This window comes from Bicyclus anynana, chromosome 11, assembly GCF_947172395.1.
Source record: "Bicyclus anynana chromosome 11, ilBicAnyn1.1, whole genome shotgun sequence".
In the NCBI taxonomy this organism is placed as follows: Eukaryota; Metazoa; Arthropoda; class Insecta; order Lepidoptera; family Nymphalidae; genus Bicyclus; species Bicyclus anynana.
In genome coordinates, this window is record NC_069093.1 from 5320862 (window position 1) to 5341600 (window position 20739).

The 20739-nt window shown below is 38.9% G+C and overlaps 1 protein-coding gene across 1 annotated transcript in view; it reads left to right on the forward strand.

The window, feature by feature from the left end:
- Positions 1-3005: 3005 nt before the first annotated feature.
- The window catches only part of LOC112049060 (cell adhesion molecule Dscam2), an 84823-nt gene continuing 67089 nt past the window's right edge, over positions 3006-20739 (forward strand). Inside the window, exons 1-2 of the mRNA XM_052884263.1 lie at positions 3006-3193; positions 8684-8903. Of these exons, the coding sequence (XP_052740223.1) occupies positions 3187-3193; positions 8684-8903 (227 nt within the window). The 5' untranslated portion in view covers positions 3006-3186. The remainder of the gene's footprint in view (positions 3194-8683; positions 8904-20739) is intronic.

Genomic DNA, 20739 nt, shown 5'->3' on the forward strand with positions numbered 1-20739 from the left:
TCTGTCTATTGGACAGAGGCAGCTGACGCGTTTGAAGACCGAACACGGTAATCTAATTTCTTCCAAGCCCGAGTTATTAAGTGAGGTCGAGAAGTTCTATGGACAGCTATACACGACTACTCAGCAGCCTGTTGCCAATTTGGCTAAAGACCCCAGAGCCAAGTTGACCCGACACTATACCGAAGATATCCCGGACGTCAGCCTATACGAGATTAGTGTGGCTCTCAAACACCTGAAGAACAATAAGGCGCCAGGTGAGGACGGAATCACAGCAGAACTCCTGAAAGCGGGTGGAAAACCGATACTTAAAGTCCTTCAGCGATTGTTCAATTCCGTCATTCACGAGGGCACGACGCCTGAGGCGTGGCATAGGAGCGTGGTGGTTCTGTTCTTCAAAAAAGGTGACAACACCTTGCTGAAGAATTACAGACCCATCTCGCTGCTAAGCCATGTTTACAAATTGTTCTCGAGAGTCATCACGAATCGTCTCGCTAATAGGTTTGACGACTTCCAGCCTCCCGAACAAGCCGGTTTCCGAAAAGGCTTTAGTACCATAGACCACATCCATACGCTGCGGCAGGTTATACAGAAGACTCACGAGTATAACCAGCCACTTTGCTTAGCGTTTGTGGACTATGAGAAAGCCTTCGATTCGGTGGAAACTTGGGCTGTGCTAAGGTCATTGCAGAGATGCCGAATTGATTACAGGTATATCCAAGCGTTGAAGTGCTTGTACGAAAACGCCACTATGTCAGTCCGTATTCAGGATCAGACTACGAGGCCAATCCAGTTGCAGCGAGGAGTGCGTCAGGGAGATGTGATCTCTCCGAAGCTATTTACCGCCGCACTGGAAGACGTCTTTAAGCTTCTGGACTGGAGCGGACTTGGCATCAACATCAATGGCGAGTACATCACTCAACTGCGGTTCGCGGATGATGTAGTCATCATGGCACAGACTCTGGATGACCTTAGTACCATGCTCAATGACCTCAGCAGCGTTTCTCAACAGGTGGGCCTGAAAATGAACATGGGCAAAACAAAAATAATGTGTAATGCTCATGTATCGCTCCACCCAGTTATAGTTGAGAACGCTGCACTCGAAATTGTAGACGAATACATATACCTAGGACATATGATCCAGTTAGGTAGGTCCAATTTCGAGAAAGAGGTGAACCGTCGAATCCAACTCGGCTGGGCTGCATTCGGGAAGCTTCGCGACATCTTTTCGTCCGAAATTCCTCAGTGCCTGAAGACAAAAGTCTTCGAACAGTGCGTGTTGCCAGTGATGACCTATGGTTCCGAGACTTGGTCGCTAACTATGGGCCTCATAAGAAGGTTTAGAGTCACACAGCGGGCGATGGAACGAGCTATGTTAGGAGTATCTCTGCGTGATCGAATCAGAAATGAGGAGATCCGCAGAAGAACCAAAGTCACCGACATAGCTCAACGAGTTGCGAAGCTGAAGTGGCAATGGGCGGGGCACATAGTTCGAAGAGCCGATGGACGTTGGGGTCCCAAAGTGCTGGAATGGCGACCCCGCACTAGTAAGCGCAGTGTTGGCCGACCCCCCACCAGGTGGACTGACGACATCAAGCGAGTCGCAGGGATTCGCTGGATGCAGGCGGCTCAGTATCGTGATGTTTGGAAGTCCCTACAAAAGGCCTATGTCCTGCAGTGGACGTCCATCGGCTGATATGATGATGATGATGATGATGACTGGTGAGAGTATGAAATAGGTTATAGGGTTGGATTGCCAGATAGGTTGATCTGCAAAACCTCTTGGACGTTTGTGTCTTTCCGCTTGCGAAGGATCAAACTATGAAGTTACATGCTTTGTGTAGTGTTGAAATATCTATACTAATATTATAAAGCTGAATAGTTTCTTTGTTTGTTTGAACGGGCTAATATCAGGAACTACTGGTCCGATTTGAAAAATTCTTTCAGTGTTAGATAGCCCACTTATCGAGGAAGGCTATAGGCTATATATTATCCCCGTATTCCTACGGGAACGGCAACCACACGGGTGAAGCCGCGCGGCGTCAGCTAGTATTAAATAATCGTAGCATATTCTATTAGAACATTTAAATTATGCTCGACCTACTTACTAGCAGAACTTTTTTATATAAAATATAGATAAGTACGACTGTCAAAGAAACACTTTATTGTGCATAAATTAAAAAAATAGTTAGAAATATACCTAAATAAACCTAAGAATAAACCTAAGTATAAAAATAAACCTAAGAATTGACATGCAAAGGCGATCTTAAATTGTAATGAAGTCGGTTAAAAATACTGTAAATATAGTCGTCATCAACCTATATTCGGCTCACTGCTGAGCTCGATTCTCCTCTCAGAATGAGAGGGGTTAGGCCAATAGTCCACCACGCTGGCCCAATGCGGATTGGCAGACTTTACACACGCAGAGAATGAAGATAATTCTCTGGTATGCAGATGTTTTCCTTCACCGATTGAGACACGTGGTATTTAATTTCTTAAAATGCACACAACTGAAAAGTTGGAGGTGCATGCCCCGGACCAGATTCGAACCCACACCCTCCGGAATCGGAGGCAGCGGTCATATCAACTGGGCTATCACTGCTCTTGTAAGTATAGTACTTACAGTATTTTAAGTACAAGCTTAGATACGTAAATTGCGATATATCTTCTGTCAAACTGTCGTGTCGATAATACTATCATGTGCCATTTCACAACGATCCTTATTAAAACTACTACTAAATGTACTAAAAATAAATGCAAAAAAGTTAAGAATACTAAATATTCTCACTCACTTAACCAAGCTATATAAAAAGCGAACCTTAAACGCGAAAAACTGCTAATGCACTGCATCGGAAATTCACTCCGCAATGCAAGTCTTGTGTGTGTCTGCGAAAAGTGAATATTATGCGAATCTACACTTGTATCTAATTGAACCACCCCTTAAAGCGCGGCTATTATCCGCAGGGTGGCTGTCCTGTACAGTGTACACAACCCTCAGTTCACTCGCGGTCTTCACAAAGGACGCACGTATCCCATAGCTCCTCGGTTTAGAGGGAAAAGTTTTGCGATCGTCGGCAATCGTAGAGATATACGAGTTGAAATGGAGTACTACTTGGTGCAGTGCGTTCCTTAGATATGGATGTTTGAACTGTGTTTTGATAATGACTTGGCGTGTGCAGTGATCGCGGAATGAAAGGTTTGCTTTTTTTTTTAATTTAGCGTCTTTGGATTGGAACTAAACGGTGGTTAAAGTTTATATGTGCAGTTGTCTCTCTCAAGTAGATTAATTTCCCAGTTGTTATCCTTTCTTGAAAAAATAAGAAAAAGTTTTTTTAAACTACCAACTTGGATAGTTTTTACTAAATATTTCCCTTGCCGTGGCCGAGCCGTGGTAGCCCAGTGGATATGCCCTCTGCCTCCGATTCCGGAGGGTGTGGGTTCGAAACCGATCCGAGGCATGCACCACCAACTTTTCAGTTGTGTGCATTTTAAGAAATTAATTAATTCACAATTCTCTGCGTGAGTGAAGTCTGCCAATCCGCATTGGACCTGCGTGGTGGACTATTAGCCTAACCCCTCTCATTCTGAGAGGAGACTCGAGCTCAGCAGTGAGCCGAATATGGGTTGATAACGATTTCGCTTGAATTAGATAGGTAACTTAGTAATTATGTTATGTGAATAACAGTATTTCAAACAATCCGACAACTAAAATGTAAGGGAACTGCATCTGTACATAGCTACCAAAGATTTTTGTAATTTAAGTCAAGATTTTTTTTTAAAGAATATTTGCCATGTCTTTTTTTATAATATGACCAATATTCCCATTTCCCTCCAACTAGTCGCGAAAGACTGTGCTAGGAGTGGGTACGACAATAGACCAACGGGGCGGGGATCGAACCACCATCGGTGAGTCCGACCGCTCCTACCGTTGAGCTGTTGAAGATTCAATCTAAACATATATAAATCCTTTTTTATAGACAATAAAATATAGAAAGCAATGTTTATATTAAAGGTGAGACTAAAGTGCGTCCCATACCTCAATTTAGTCAAGCGACTAGAAAGTGCCGATTCACTTTTGCCCTGAAAGTGTTAAGATTGTAGGTGACAGATGTAAAAGGCACCTCAGAGATAGTAAATTGAATAAAAATAATTATATCACAATCATAGATTTGACCGTTTATTGTCATACACAACAGTGTTCATAAAATTAAAATCGTTTAAAATTGCTAAAATCAATTACGCATTAATTCATTATGTACTTCGCTACTAATGCTTAAGTACAACATTAATTAATATTCACAATAAATCAACTAAAATAATATAGATCACAATTAATAAAAATAATATCACTTAATTACGCACCTTAGTTTTTACCATCCGTTCCCTCTGTCATTCCGAAAAAAACATGGCGACCGAATCATAGATACAACCTCTGAAACAACCTCTCGTTTTTTTGACGGCCTCCGTGGTATGCGCAGTGGTATGCGCGGTGTATTTACAAAACGGAGGTCCTGGGTTCGATCCCCGGCTGGGCAGATTGAGATCTTCTTAATTTGTCCAGATCTGGCTGGTGGGAGGCTTCGGTCGTGGCTAGTTACCACCCTACCGGCAAAGACGTACCGCCAAGCGATTTAGCGTTCCGGTACGATGCCGTGTAGAAACCGAAAGGGGTGTGGATTTTCATCCTCCTCCTAACAAGTTAGCCCGCTTCCATCTTAGACTGCATCATCACTTACCATCAGGTGAGATTGTAGTCAAGGGCTAACTTGTAAATAATAAAAAAAATAAATATAATAAAAAAAAAAACCACAGACAATATACAAATAGTGAGTAACACGGTATTATACGAAAGTCGTGTTACACAAATGTGAAAACTCCACATTTTACAAGTCGAACCGAACCCGGAACCTCGTGATTTGTGCCATGCTAACCACTGAACCAACGAGGTGATTAAATTCAGTACAACGAGTATATTAACAAAGGTTTCCATACCATTGAGTTCAGGATTTTAATCTTGATCGCATATATTTCTGTCTCAAGAGGGCAGGACCTATTATGGGAAAAGGTCGGTAAAATGCCATCGAGTTTGGGCTCCATTCGCTTTTGTTCCGGTAAAATCTCAAATTTCCAATAAAACGCATATTTACTTGACCTTTTTGACAACCTCACTGGCACCCAGTGAGTGGCTTAACGTACCTCCAAGAGGCTCTGTATCAAAATTAATTTGGAGGCCTAAATTAAGGGTAAAGATTTCTCACAAATGCAACAAAAATGTGTGCTTAAAAAAAAACATACATACAGCCGAACGTAGAACCTCTCCTTTTTGAAAGTCGGTTAAAAATTATCTATACTAATATAATAAAGCTGAAGAGTTTGTTTGTTTGATTGAACGCGCTAATCTCAAGAACCACTGGACCGATTTTCAATCAAAAACAAAAAATTCTTTCAGTGTTAGATAGCCCATTTATCGAGGTAGACTATAGGATATATATATATTATCCCCGTATTCCTACGGGAACGGGAACCACGCGTTGTCAGCTAGTTGTTGACAGATACCTTATTAAACTCAATATTTCATCCCGACCTAGGGCTCGAACCCAGGACCTCATCGGAAGCAATCGGAAGCAACTTGAGTCAACTAGACAAACAAGGCATTCGATATATCGATAGATATACTACGTATCGATAGAAAACAACCAAAAACAAAACAGAAAATAAAAATAAAATAGCATACGCAGTCTTATAGCGAAAAGCGACTTCGTTCGATCCGCAGTAAAACGTTTAGTGCAGTAATAAAATATTTTATATTTATTATTGCACTATAGTTTTTAGATTTTATATTTTCTACTTTCTAAATTCAGCTTCTCTTCGCTTCTAAAGGCAATCGTTATTGACAGAAACAGTAAAAAACATCCAAATATACATCTATACAAACTTTCGCGTTTGTAATTTTAGTAGTAATGTTGCCTAAAAACTCCTGGTCAAAAAACTATATTTTTTTAACATACTAAATACTTTTCATCTAATAAATGAATGGATGAAAATCATATCTTATTCGGATCTTCTAGTAGAAAAGATTTTTCGCTAAAAAGATTTTTCCAAAGTACAATTCTAATAGATCCGTTGTATAGTAGCATACTATATAGTAGTTAGTATAGTAGTCATTATAGTAAGTAAGTAAATCGTGATAGCCCAGTGGATATGACCTCTGCCTCCGATTCCGGAGGGTGTGGGTTCGAATCCGATTCGGGGCATGCACCTCCAAATTTTCAGTTGTGTGCATTTCAAAAAATTAAATATCACGTACCTATCTCAAACGCTGAAGGAAAACATCGTGAGGAAAATATATAATTTTCTTAATTCCCTGTGTGTGTGAAGTCTGCCAATCCGCATTGGGCCAGCGTGGTGGACTAATTGGTCTAACCCCTCTCATTCTGAGAGAGACTCGACCTCAGCTGTGAGCCAAATATGGGTTGATAACGAACGATAGTATAGTATAGCACAGTTCCCGCTGTTTAAAAAAAAAACTTAATCTCACGGATGAAGTCGCGGGAATCTACTTGTTGGATATATTTGACATTATTCCCCCATTGTTCCCAAAAAATAAAATATGTGCTTACTATATTAACAGTCATAAATTTATTATTTGTAAAACATTTATGCATGAATATAAATGGAGTTTACGTTTTAATGCATAATACATTTATACAGAGGAGAGTAAATAGTTTGACCGATTTCAGATCGAACGTCCATCAATGTAACGCAGTTGTGCGTGCTTTATACCTTAAAGGTTTTAGGTTTGATTCCAAGACTTAAATGAGAAATAAAATAAAATAGTTGATTATATAATGATTTATTTATTTTGCTATCATACGCGAAAAGTCGACGAACCCATACTCTCAAATGGAGAGTATTTTGTCGGACCTGGGTGACGTTGTCGCATGGGTTCGTCGACTTTTCGCGGATGATAGCGAAATAAATAAATCATGATATAATCATGATGAACTTCCGCAAAGTAACGCCTGCTTCTATCCAATATTTAAAATAGTTGATTGTTATATAAGGGCTAAAAAGATCCATTAGATACGAGGTATCTTTAGGACCCGAGCCGTAAGGCTAGGCCGCTAAATAGAAACTGAGTTATACCTTTCGTGTCGCACGACTTCTCACTACAATTGCGAAAAATGATAAAATAATTCAGTACAGTATTAAATGTACAATTACTACAATTTTGGATGTTATGGAAGCTTTTACCCGGCAACTCAATTTCTAAGTTTTATTAAAATTATCTAATAATATATGGGGTAAACGTATGAGATAATAGTTTGTCTGTGAGTGACTATGTCTGTGTGAGGAACGGGAACTATGCGGGTGAAACCGCAAGACTTCTTTATAATAATTAATAATTAATTTAATTTAATATGTGTACTAAGATAGTTGATTTCATGATTTACATTTATTAAAAATATCAACTAAATAAATTGTATTTATTGTAATTTGTCTGGTAATTATCTGAATTTCCACTATAATTTTAATAATTCAATAAAACTATCAATACTAATTAGTTGCTCTATAATGACAGACCTTTGAGATAATAACAGTAAATGTGGTGTTTTCACACAGCGAAATTATTAGTTCCATTTTTTTTAACTTCTACTCTTTGTCGAACTATACTTTCATATGTTTTCTGTGCTTTTACTAGGTAGTAGGTATACTGTTATCATAAGACGTGATATTAGTATCCCTCACTTTCTGCTCCACCCGCGCAGTTTCGATTATCCCGTATCACGCAGAATGATAAGAAGAATGTAACAATATCCCGTATAATACGATTATCCGTTTAGACTTTGGATTGAAGTTTGGAAACCATTTTCCGGAGACCGGTTTTATTATCTTATCTTTATAGATTTTATAGCGCAGTGTTTTGATATTCTTTTTGTTTAATAAAAAAATATATGATATCAGAAGTTTTTTTTAAATCTAAATGTATTGTATAAATGCGAAAGGACGTGCATCAAAACCACTTGATGTACCAATGATGAAAACATTAAAAAACGCACTAGTTCCCCTCGATTTCTTCAGGATCCCATCATCAGATCCTGACATGATTACTATGGGACCAACTGGAAAGCATAACCTCTCAAATGAAATAAGAATTTTTCAAATCGGTTCAGACGTCTTCGAGTAATCGGTGAAGATACATTAAAAAAAAGATTCAGACGAATTGATAACCTCCTTTTTTTGAAGACGGTTAAAAAGAAATTGGCAGCTTATAGTTAGTTAAACGTTCGCTAGGAAAAGATTTTCGCAATATTGCGTCTTGTTATTTAGGAGGTACTTGACTTTGGTCACTTTAAGGCCTCGATTTTATTAAAACTTTAAGAAAAGTTATATTTTCGAAAATAACACTAAAGATAAACATTATCTAGGCATACCAGTAATGAACTTCATCAGTGTAATACTGAGAAATTCAATATTCAAATGTAGTAAGAACGGTCGGACTCATTACCGAGGGGTGGTGGTTCGATCCCCGCCCTTGGGTTGGTCTATTGCCATAGCCACTCCTAAAACAGTCTTTCCCGACTACTTAGTTGGAGGGAATTGGTATAATTGGTAATATTAAAAAAAAGAGATAGCAAATATTCTGCTGATAAAAGAAATCTTAAATCAATTATATTGTTCTCAGGGCACGAAATACAATGGATCATCGGCATAACGTTAGCAGTAGGGCTGGCGGCCAGCTCTGGGGACAAGCGGCCACACTTCGTGGTGGAGCCACCGTCGCGAGTTTTGTGGCCCGCCACCCGGGGGGCCTATGCCACCTGCCGGGCCTCGGGACACCCCACACCCGACGTACACTGGGTCACTGCTGAAGGACAAGTCATCACCACTATACCGGGATTGAGGTATGAATGGCTTATACAAGTTTTTTAAGCTATTGCATAGCTTCTATCGCGGGGACCGAATCCAGAAATTACGTAACGAAAAAACCTCACGCTCCCCACTCCGACGGGCACGGAGGTGTGGTGTGAGGTGGCGTTGTGTGCGTGCGATTAGACGTATTGTACGACTCTACGAAACTCGCACGAATCGAGACGAGCTGCTCCGAAATCGGACGAATACATAAGCAGCTGTTTATGAGAAAGTATATAGGTGTATAGGTATTTATGTACAACAGTGAATAGCTGTACTTGTAAAATTTGTGTATAAAGTGTTTTGAATATGAATGAAAAATAAATAATTATAATTGGATAAGTTGATACAAAATGCTATGCAATAGCTTTACCGCGGCAGTCCAAGAGTGCCACACGTCTTTTTTTTATTATTTACAAGTTAGACCTTTGACTACAATATCACCTGGTGGTAAGTGATGATGCGGGCTAACTTGTTAGGAGGAGGATGAAAATCCACACACCCTTCATTACCTTGGCGGTACGTCTTTGCCGGTAGGGTGGTAACTAGCCACGGCGAAGCCTTCCACCAGCCAATAATCTCTGATCTGGTGTGGGTTAATCTAAGAGCAGGTTGGGTGGGGAGGGGGGGGGGGGCGTTCCTTGCCCGGGTAAGACGCGGGGGTTCTTGGGGTTTTGATTTAACAATCTTTGTTGTGAACTGAAGCATTGTAAAGAGCTCGAAGTATTCGCAAATGTACAGCTCCATTGCTGATACAGAGCCGTGGTAGCCCAGTAGATATGACACCTGCTTCCGATTCCGGAGGGTGTGGGTTCGAATCCGGTCCGGGGCATGCACTTTCAACTTGTCAGTTGTGTGCATTTTAAGAAATTAGATATCACGTGTATCATCGTAAGGAAACCTGCATACCAGAGAATTTTCTTAATTCTCTGCGTGTGTGAAGTCTGCCAATCCGCATTTAGCCAGCGTAGTGGGTGGGCCTAACCCCTCTCATACTGAGAGGAGACTCGGGCTCAGCAAATTAATTAGTTCGCCATTTTAAAAGACCAATATCGTGAGCATTATGCCTATTTGGTACTCAAATATTACTCGAAAATGTAGCAAAATAATAAAGAAAACTCAAACATGTATCTGTAAAGTATACGTACTTATTTGTATTTTGTAACTACATTTGTATTTTTGAATGTTTCATCGAATATTAAAAATGTTTTGAACACGAATGTAGTTTTCATATGAAGTTACTTTGCCAACAGTTCTTTCTGCTAGCGTTTTTCATTGCATAACCATTCCAATTTACTTTCTTCTGGCAAAATATACTGCTGTACGGTAATCTTTTGTGAATTCGCTAAAGTTGTGAATAACCAAATTTAAATTGAACTCTGAATTACTTTATACAGAGAGAAAATGATATTACATTTTGAACAAAAGCTACTAAAGTATTATATCACTAAAATATTTTATTCTAAAATGAAAAGATGAAAAGATTCTAAAATGAAAAGATGAGCCGTGATAGCCCAGTGGATATGACCTCTGTCTCCAATTCCGGAGGGTGTGGGTTCGAATCCGGCCGGGGATGCACCTCCAACTTTTCAGTTGTGTGCATTTTAAGAAATTAAATATCACGTGTCTCAAACGGTGAAGGAAAACATCGTGAGGAAACCTGCATATCAGAGATTTTTCTTAATTCTCTGCGTGTGCGAAGTCTGCCAATCCGCATCGGGCCAGCGCGGTGGACTATTGGCCTAACCTCTCTCATTCTGAGAGGAGACTCGAGCTCAGCAGTGAGCCGTTTATGGGTTGATAAAATGAAAAGATATAGTTACAAAAAATATAGGAGCTTACTTAGATTACAATCATACGGTTTTCTTTCCAAACCCACATTAAAGTTTCGTTTTTGTCAATTAAATTTTATCTCCAAAATCAAATTACATTTTCTTTTTTTATTCAGTTAAAGAGTTTAAAGTTATAATAATTTGACTTGAAGAAGTGATTACACTTATAATAGACACAAATGATAATAATTGTTTATCTTAAGTGATTGTGAGTCTATAGGTACCTACTTACAAATTTTTCAGACACCTGCAACTTCGCCCATTTTAAAAAAAAAACATAATTTTTGAAAATTATACAACACATAAATTATTCATTATAAAAAAATCACGCTTTAAAAATAAACGACGCATAAAATCGTGAAAAAAAAAACCACTTTACGACTCCAATTAATCTGTATTTTTACGATTCACGGTGATATTATACGAGGGCGAGCATAAATCCGGGTTGACGTGTATCCTCCGAACAAGCGTTATTTAGTGCTGCGAATGCGAGCTCAAAAACTAGGAGAGATTTCGAACTTTCATGTGTCATCGTAAAATTTAAATTTTGGAATTTACGCTCGGAAATGTTCGCCGCTGTCCCGCATATTTAAATTCATGCTAAATATTTTAGCGTAAGCCAACTGGCTCGTGAATATAATATCATATTAATGTTTTAGATTATGACTATCTCTCAAAAACTGTTTTCCTAACTAACTATGGGCCTCATGAAATGGAGAGTTTTCGTGAGATCGAGATCTGCTCGCAGTATCCCTTTGTAATCGAATCAGAGATAAGGAGATCCGCAGAAGAACCACACAGCGTCACACAGAGGCACACAGTGGGTTATGGAACGAGCAATGCTTGGAGTATCTCTGCATGATCGAATCAGGTATGAGGAGATCCGCAGAAGAACCACACCGCGTCACACAGAGTCACACAGCGTGTTATGGAACGAGCAATGCTTGGAGTATCTCTGCATGATGGAATTAGAAATGAGAACATCCGCAGAAGAAAAACACAGCGTCACACAGAGTCACACAGCGGGTTATGGAACGAGCAATGCTTGGAGTATCTCTGCGTGGTCGAATCAGAAATGAGGAGATCCGCAGAAGAGCCACACAGCGTTACACAGAGTCACACAGCGAGTTATGGAACGAGCAATACATGGAGTATCTCTGCATGATCGAATCAGAAATGAAGAGATCCGCAGAAGAACTACACAGCGTTACACAGAGTCATACACCGTGTTATGGAACGAGCAATGTTTGTAGTATTTCTGCATGATCGAATCAGAAATGAGAACATCCGCAGAAGAAAAACACAGCGTCACACAGAGTCACACAGCGGGTTATGGAACGAGCAATTTCTGCATGATCGAAGAGATCCGCAAAAGAACCAAAGTCACTGAGATAGCACAACGAGTCGCCAAGCTGAAGTGGCAATGGGCGGGGCGTATAGTTCGAAGTGCTGATGGACGTTGGGGTCCCAAGGTGTTGGAATGGTGACGGAACCGGAAAGCGCAGTTGACCCCCCACCAGGTGGACGGCGATATCGAAACGAAAATCCTTAAAAAGAGGACTGTGCTCAAAAGTCAACGTCCATCTGCTGATAATGATGATGATATTGTGGTAGGTTGCATAAACATATTGTGTGGTAGGTAGGAAGGATATGTGATATATTTGCTATTAGATGCATAATAGCTATTGGATGCAGTTGGCTCAAGACCTGGAAGGTGGTGTTTGGAAGATCTTACAAGGCCTATCTTTGGTAGGCCTATGTCCAGCTGTCAGCTAAGTCCCTGCGTGAAGTAATTAAGGCTACAAAATTATTATTTTTTTTAAATTATAAAGTACTTAAATATAATATTTCAATAATATCAGCTTAGAACTGATAGTTAGTGAGACCTTTATAAACGTATTATACATAATTGTAATTATGTAATGATGCCCTATTTTAGCTACAAAGTTGTTTACTTTATTATACTATAAGAAAGAAAGTAATAAAGTTAAAAAGTTAGGTACTTAGTTATAAAGTAAAAACTAGCAAAAATACCCGGGACCATTACGTTGAATAAAAATTGCAGGAATAAAATCCCGACGCGTTGAAAACTGATATTTGCTGCAGGGTGACTAGGTATAATAGAACAATGTAGCTAGGTTTTACATTGTTATATTTTGTGATGAAACAATATTTTATAGTTTGCCAACACTTTGGGAAGTTTATTCGCCGTAATAAAGTAACTTTGCAAATGCGGCATCATATTGTTCAATTTCCTTTGCAATAATAAACTGCGATTTTTATGTAGGTTACACTGCGTTCTTAAGCTTGCACTATACAAATATTACAGTATGTAATGTGTGTGTTTGTGATATTGTAGGGGGTAATCTCTGGATCTACTGAACAGATTTATTAAATTTTGTTTTACCAATAGAAAGCTATGTTATTTGTGAGTGTGAGTGAGGTATAGGCTATATTTTAGCATGATACCGCGGGCGGCTGTTAGTTTTCTGATAAAACAATATTTTATACTTTGCGAACACTTTGGGAAGTTTATTCGCCATAATAAAGTAACTTTGCAAACGCGGCATCATACTATAGTTCAATTTTCTTTGCAATAATAAACTGCGATTCTTATGTAGGTTACGCTGCATTCTTTTGTAAGTCTACACTAATATTGTAAAGAGATAAAGATTGTGAGAACCTAGTGGATGTGACCTCTGCCTCGTTTCAGAGGGCGTAGGTTCTAATCCGGGGCATGCACCTCCAACTTTTCAATTCTGTGCATATAAAATTTAACGTGTCTTAAACGGTGGTGGAAAAACATAAGTGAACAAACCTACATACCTGAGAAGTTTCTTAATCCTATACGTGTGTGAAGCCTGCCAATCCATATTGGACCAGTGTGGTGGACTATTATCTTAACCCCTCTCATTCTGAGAGGAGACTTGTGCTCAACAGTGAGCCAAATATAGGTTGTTAATGATGATTAAAATGATGAAAGTTTTTGTGTGTGTGTTTGTGAGGTTAAAGGGGTAACTTTTGGATGTACTGGATCGTTTTTGAAAATTCTCTTATAAATAGAAAGCTACGTTATTTATGAAGGTCACAGGCTATATTTTATCTCAGTGTTCCAAAGGGTAAGGAAATTATGCGAGCGAAACCGCGGGGCAGCTGCTAGTTTTCTGAATAAACAATATTTTATAGTTTGCGATCACTTTGAGAAGTTCATTCGTGGTTATAAAGTAAATTTGCAAAATGCGGTATCATATTGTTATATTTTCTTTGCGATAATAAACAGAGGTTTTTATGTAGGTTACACCACACTGCATTCTTCTGTTATAGGCTTCTTTTGTTTATTGAAAGACAAATTAGCGAATGCATTTTCGTATTATATGTAATGTATTACTTCTAGATCTTTGTGATACACAGAATAGCGCTGGGTAGCGTTATTTCTGTTGCTAGGCTACATTTTATTCCGTACAGGTAATATATTTACGCGGGTGAAACTGCAGGGCACAGCTAGTCTTCCATATAAACTTTGATCTCAAACGCGTAGAATTCTGATACTAATATGAGTATATAATTTAATTAATGTAGATCAAACTTACAAAGTAATAAGTTTCTAATATTATTCTGTGATGTGACTTCAATCTAATTATGATGAAAGGCTAAACGCTCTCCAACTAAAACTTTGTAATTGTGATTGGGGCCACGTGCTAAGCTTACCCTACTTCGATTCCTTAGCGCCTTACAGTGGGTACAAATGACACTGAAGCTTTACAGGGCTTATGAAAAGGTTTCAACTGCCTTTTAAGGGCAATAGACTAGAAAATTCCATAGAAGTTGAGAAACGCCTAAAAAAGCGGTAAAATCAGGTTTTTATCGCGAATTGAAAGGCAGAAATTAAGAGAGTTTTTATTTGATTCTGAACAAAGAAACAGCGATAAAAACAGTGGTAGTTTTCCTCTAACAGAAATCTTTTTTTTTTTTTTTGAAGAAAGAAAAAAGCTTTATTAGAGAATTTGTTGAAACACAACACAATTTGTTCTAGTAATCGCCAGGACAGTATCCTGGGATGTGTGGCATAACCCAGTAAAGGGACCTAACTCAGCATAATGCTACATACTCTTTAAATAAAAAGAGCATGCAGCGCTGGTTTTCATTACAAGATGGTATAACTCTTGGTGTAACTTCACCGATAGTTATTTTATGTCTGGTAGGAGAGTTAAACCGTGGCTAGTTACCACCCCACCGGCAAAGACGTACTGCTAAGCGTTACGTTCCGGTGTGATGTCGTGTAGAAACTGGAAGGTAGTTTTTATCCTACTCCTATATTTGCCATGAAGCCCAAGTCTGGCGAATGTGGATATCATTTCTCCTAATGTTTACTTAACTTAGATGGTTGATACTTGAAACCTGTTATCCCCCAAAGCCACCACGGTCCAAACTCCGTTGGTTTCGGTACTCATCTATATTAGTAGCATGTGCTGACAAACTTTCTGCTTTTATAAAATGACATGATATACATTATTCGCAATTTGAGATTTATTCGCAATTTGAGATTTTATTTATACCATTTGTAACAACAAACGTTACCGTGGCATAACGGACGCCAGCGCCATCTAGAATCTATAATTATAATACAAATTCTGTACATTTTGTACATTGAACATTGATTGATTGTACATTGGGGAAGACGGCCGCCATAGCGTTCGGCATCCGGATCCCGCTGCGGACACTCCAATTACGAGGGCAGGACATAGGTTGGCAGACCTCAGTCCGCTACCTGGGATGCACCATCGACGCCAGCCTGACCATGATACACATGGTGAACCACGCCGTGTGTCAGGCGGCGGCGGCCAAGTCGATGCTGTACCAGGTGCTAACCTCCCGACTACCACTGAGGGCCAAGTTGAAGATCTTCCACACCTATGTCCGCTCGCGTCTTACGTACGCGGCTCCGGCCTGGTACGCGCTGTGCTCCGCGCACCAGAAAAACCGGATGCAAATCCAGCAGAACAAGTGTCTGCGCCTTGCCACGGGAGCTCCGAGATACGTCAGAAATGATGTCATCCACCGTGACACGAAGATGCCCACCGTGGAGGAATTCGTCCGTGACCTAGCATGCCGCATGTTCGCGCGCGCAGACCACGGACCGAATATACACCTCCGCGACATCGCACCACACTGCGACAGGCTACAGAACGGGCGTCCCCTACCTCGGGAGCTCCTCCAAGCGGCCGACCCTGCAGGCGCAGGTACTTACGGTGACGACGAGGACGACGCAACCACCGGACATGACACCGTCCTTGCGCAGGATAGCGACGACATCGCAGTCCGCGCAGGGACCCCCATTGAACCCGGCGCTGCCCCGACGCAGGATAGCGAGGAATCGCAGTCCGCGCGGGGCCAACGGGTCCAAAGCCCAATCCCCTAGGCTGAAAAGCCTCAACCCCGGGAGGGGTTGGAAGAAATCACCGGGGGAGAAAGTTCCCCCGCGACATGCCCGGGTAAGGAGGCATTGCCTCGAGGCCCGTACCCCCGCCCCGTGTACCACGGGTCGGAGAAGACCCGACGTCTCTGTACATTGAAGATATTTTTTAAATTTTTTTACAGTTTTAAAAATTTGTTCATAAATCATAAAAAAATACGAAATATAATGGTATTCAAAAAATTTTAAAATTAAAACTTTTTAAGTGATGAAATAGGGCTTGAAAGCTTACATTGATTTCCACGCGGACGAATCGTCCGCTAGTACTAAATAAAATGTGGTCATTGAAGAGATGATCGATATAAAGAACGGTTATCTGAAGCCTCTCTAGTGGACGGTTTGACTTCAAGTTTTAAAGGTATCATGTAAATTGTACTGTACTAGTCATTGTTCCAAGTTATATTCTTATTTAATTGCCTTTTTGCTAAAAAGAAATTTAGGCCATACTTAAATTAAAATTGTAAAATTTTAATCCACCCATATATATTGTATAGCATCTATATTATCCCTTTATCCCACGGAAAAGTATTTGTAACTGACTGAAAGGGCAACAGCCAACAGGAATACGTCAAACATACTTTGCGGCAAATTCTCATTAGAACGGCTAAAGGTAATCGAGATCATTTCGGTCGGAATGCCATACAAAGTTATCTAAATATTCGGTTCATTTAGCGCCAAGCATTTTGATCCGAATTCAGCCCCAATTTGTCAGAGGGAAGCCGAAAACGGAATTAATTACTAACCACATATTATTCGGAAGTTATAATAGTTTGATCAAAGTTACTGATGAGACGTTTGTTGTCTTTAGGGATTTGCGGAAAAGTATTAATTGACTTTGGTATAATATCCAGACAAGTTTCTTATACTTATAATTAGAAATATATTTTATAGAAAATTTAGTAACTTATCATTTTGGGGCACATCCATTGAATAGCTAACATTTTTTTTTTGTTTTTTCTTTTTATAGGTTTAGATGATTATGGTATGAAAATATTTGATTTTTGTGTGGGTCTCAATGAAATCTTTTTTTTGTTACATGAAAATTAAATGGAAATTAAATTTATTCGTCTTAAACATTTAATTGAAATTAAATAATAGGGCTAAGATCTTCTTTTAAGGAAATACCTGTATCCTATCTAAGGTTACAATTAACATAATATTATGTATTTATGGATGCCGATTTTTTAAGTATGACTAATATTCCTTCTTTCCTCTAAATAGTCGCAAATGGCTGAGATAGAACTTGTCTTTCGCTGGCAACCGTGGTTTGAAACTATGGTTGATGCTACTGTTACACATGCTCATTTCAAGCACGAATGCATGCTATTATTGAGCAGTTCCTACTTAATAGCATGTGTATCGCAACATTGCTTATAATGAACATGCTTATTTCGAGCTTGCTCAAGAATCAACAGTCGAGCGATTTATGAGCATGCTTGCTGCGCGGGTGTAAGGGGACGTGCTTTTAGCGCGTCTGAACAGGTTTGCTTATTGAGTATGCTAGTCGATCATTGCCATTCTGTATTCTCTTCACCTTCATCTCTCCCTGTCTAACACGATACTATAGACAGAGAGCTATAGATAAAATTATCATGTGTACCTAATTGGAATGTTTGCTTTGAGCATGCTTATTCAGGAGCATACTTAAAAATAGCATGCTTATTGCTAGCAAATGTGAACTGATAATATGGTATGCTCGTATGGAGCATACTTAATAGCACGTTTTTAGCATGCTATTTTAGAGCATTTGTAACATTACTTTTAGTATTCAAAATAGCCGGTATTATGAGAAAATTAATAAGACATTTAATAAAAGGTATTCGTAAAGTTAGTACCTGATTTTTGTCCAAATACTCGTAATACAACGTGGTTTAACGAACTCTTTTATTGGAGAAATCTTACAACTTTACAACGTGACCGGTGACCGGCCACGGTTCGGAAAATTCTCGATGTGAAAAGTAAGTGAAAATATTGGATAGAAGCAGGCGTTACTTTGCGGAAGTTCATCATGATTATATAATGATTTATTTATTTTGCTATCATCCGCGAAAATTCGGCGAACCCATGCGACAACATCACCCAGGTCCGACAAAATACTCTCTACGTACGTTTCACCCCGAAACCGGAGCATCCTCAGGAGATGTTGACTCTACAACGTGCAATTGCAAAGTCAAAAAAATCATATTAATATTTTCAAAAAAATCTTTGCAATTGCACGTTGTAGAGTCAACATCTCCTGAGGATGCTCCGGTTTCGGGGTGAAACGTACGTAGAGAGTATTTTGTCGGACCTGGGTGATGTTGTCGCATGGGTTCGCCGAATTTTCGCGGATGATAGCAAAATAAATAAATCATTATATAAGTGAAAATACTCGTACCCACGTATATACATTGCGAACCATTTTTGTAAAGATAAAATACGAAATGTTATGAACAAATAGATTCTTTAATGTATTTTCTTATACCTACTTAGGAAGTTATTTACCGTTGGTAATCCAGAAATTCCTTACTTCCGTTCTATAAAAAAATCATCCTCACTTTGCATGTAGGGAAGGAACCCCAAAAATTTTTCATTTATAATTTTCTTTATAACACTTTAAAGGAGTAATTAATATACATACCCATACAAAATTTCAGCTTTCTAGTTTTATCGTACACTGAATTATCTTACTGAAAACATTATCTTTTTAATTAACAACGGAATTAGTGTGCAATTTTCGATTTCCAATTTCTATAACGTTTTAAATAGCGTTTGCTTCCTAGTTGTTATAGTTTTCCTTGTAATTTCGAGAAACTTGTAAGTTCGTGATGTTTAGAAGTCTCTACAAAAGGTCTGTACGACCTGCAGTGGACGTCGTGATGATGATGATGATGGCGTAAATATAGCATAGCTTGCTCCTTCGTCCTCTGAGTAAATCTGAGCCTCATCATACATCATCATTTGGCTGGTGGGAGACATCGGCCGCGGTTAGTTACCACCCCACTGACAAAGACCCAAAGTACCAAAGTACAAATTACCGCCAAGCGATTTAGCGTTCCGGTACGATGTCGTGTAGAAACCAAAAAGGGGTGTGGATTTTCATCCTTCTCCTAACAAATTAGCCCGCTTCCATCTTAGACTGCATCATCACTTACCATCAGGTGAGATTGTAGTCAAGGGCTAATATGTAAATAAAAAAAAAACATGATATATAAATATTACAAAGTAGGTATACCTACATTATAGTAACAATCTGTGAACACAATAAAATATATACCAGAATAAATGTTCGGACTTAAATTCCATTCCTTTTGCGAGTTTTATCGCTTTTTAGGAGCGGAATAAAGTTTCGCTTTGATGTGGTTGTAGTTAGTGGGGAACTTTAAATATTACTTTGTGTGCTCCAAAGCCGGCTTTTACCGAGATCCCTAAAGAGAAAAGTTACTAACAGATACGATATTTTTTTTGTTCTTCTAGGGCGTAATGTACGTTTTATTGCGTACATTATTTAAATGTTATATCATTTTTTCGTTTGATGTTTATTATTTTTTTTTAGTAATAATATGTTTGCTCGTTTAACAAGGGACCTACAACTTTGTTTGCTTGTAATTTGATTTATCTTTTGAAACTTTTGTCGAAGTATATTTCGTGTTTTGTAAACAAGTTAGGTATGTGCTTTACATTTTGTATTTCACATGGTTTTCTTTTATTTTATTCTATTTTCAAAAAAGTGTCACAAAAATTAATTTTTGAAATGAAATAATATCAAAGGTGGTACAGTCAAGGCACTATAGCTTGGCAAGTTCGATGATGACACTTCCATGATGTGCGGGCGACGGGGGGCAAAACTGCGCGGGTGTGAAATCGTGCGTGCGGGAAGTGAGGTGCATCAGTCGTGGAGGTTTCATTCATCGTTACACGCCCCCCGACCCGCGCGGACCATCAGAAGTGATACGAACGAATTTGCCAAGCTTTACTTTGGGGAATTTTATAGAAAATGTTTTGTTTTTATTTTCTCGTTGGAAAACTCCGTATCTTCTTAATAATATTATGTTTATTTTATATCGGTATATCCCTAATATCTAAAATGTGTGTGTTAAATTTCACGATGTCGATGCAGTTAGTAGTTACGGTGTGGAACAGTAACAAACAAACAAACTCACTAATATTAATATGGTTAGGTATTAATAGTACTAAGGATGCAATTTTTCAAAAATCTAACCTACTATCCAGATATTGAATAATAATATATATATATATATATATATATATATATATATATATATATATATATATATATATATATATATATAGCCGTGATAGTCCAGTGGATATGACCTCTGCCTCCGATTCCGGAGGGTGTAAGTTCGTATCCAGTCCGGGGCAATCACCTCTAACTTTTCAGTTATGTGCATTTTAAAAATTAAATATCACGTGTCTCAAACGGTAAAGGAAAACAATGTGAGTAAACCTGCATACCAGAGAATATTTCCAGACTATTGGCCTAGCCCCTTTCATTCTGAGAGAGACTCGAGCTCAGCAGTG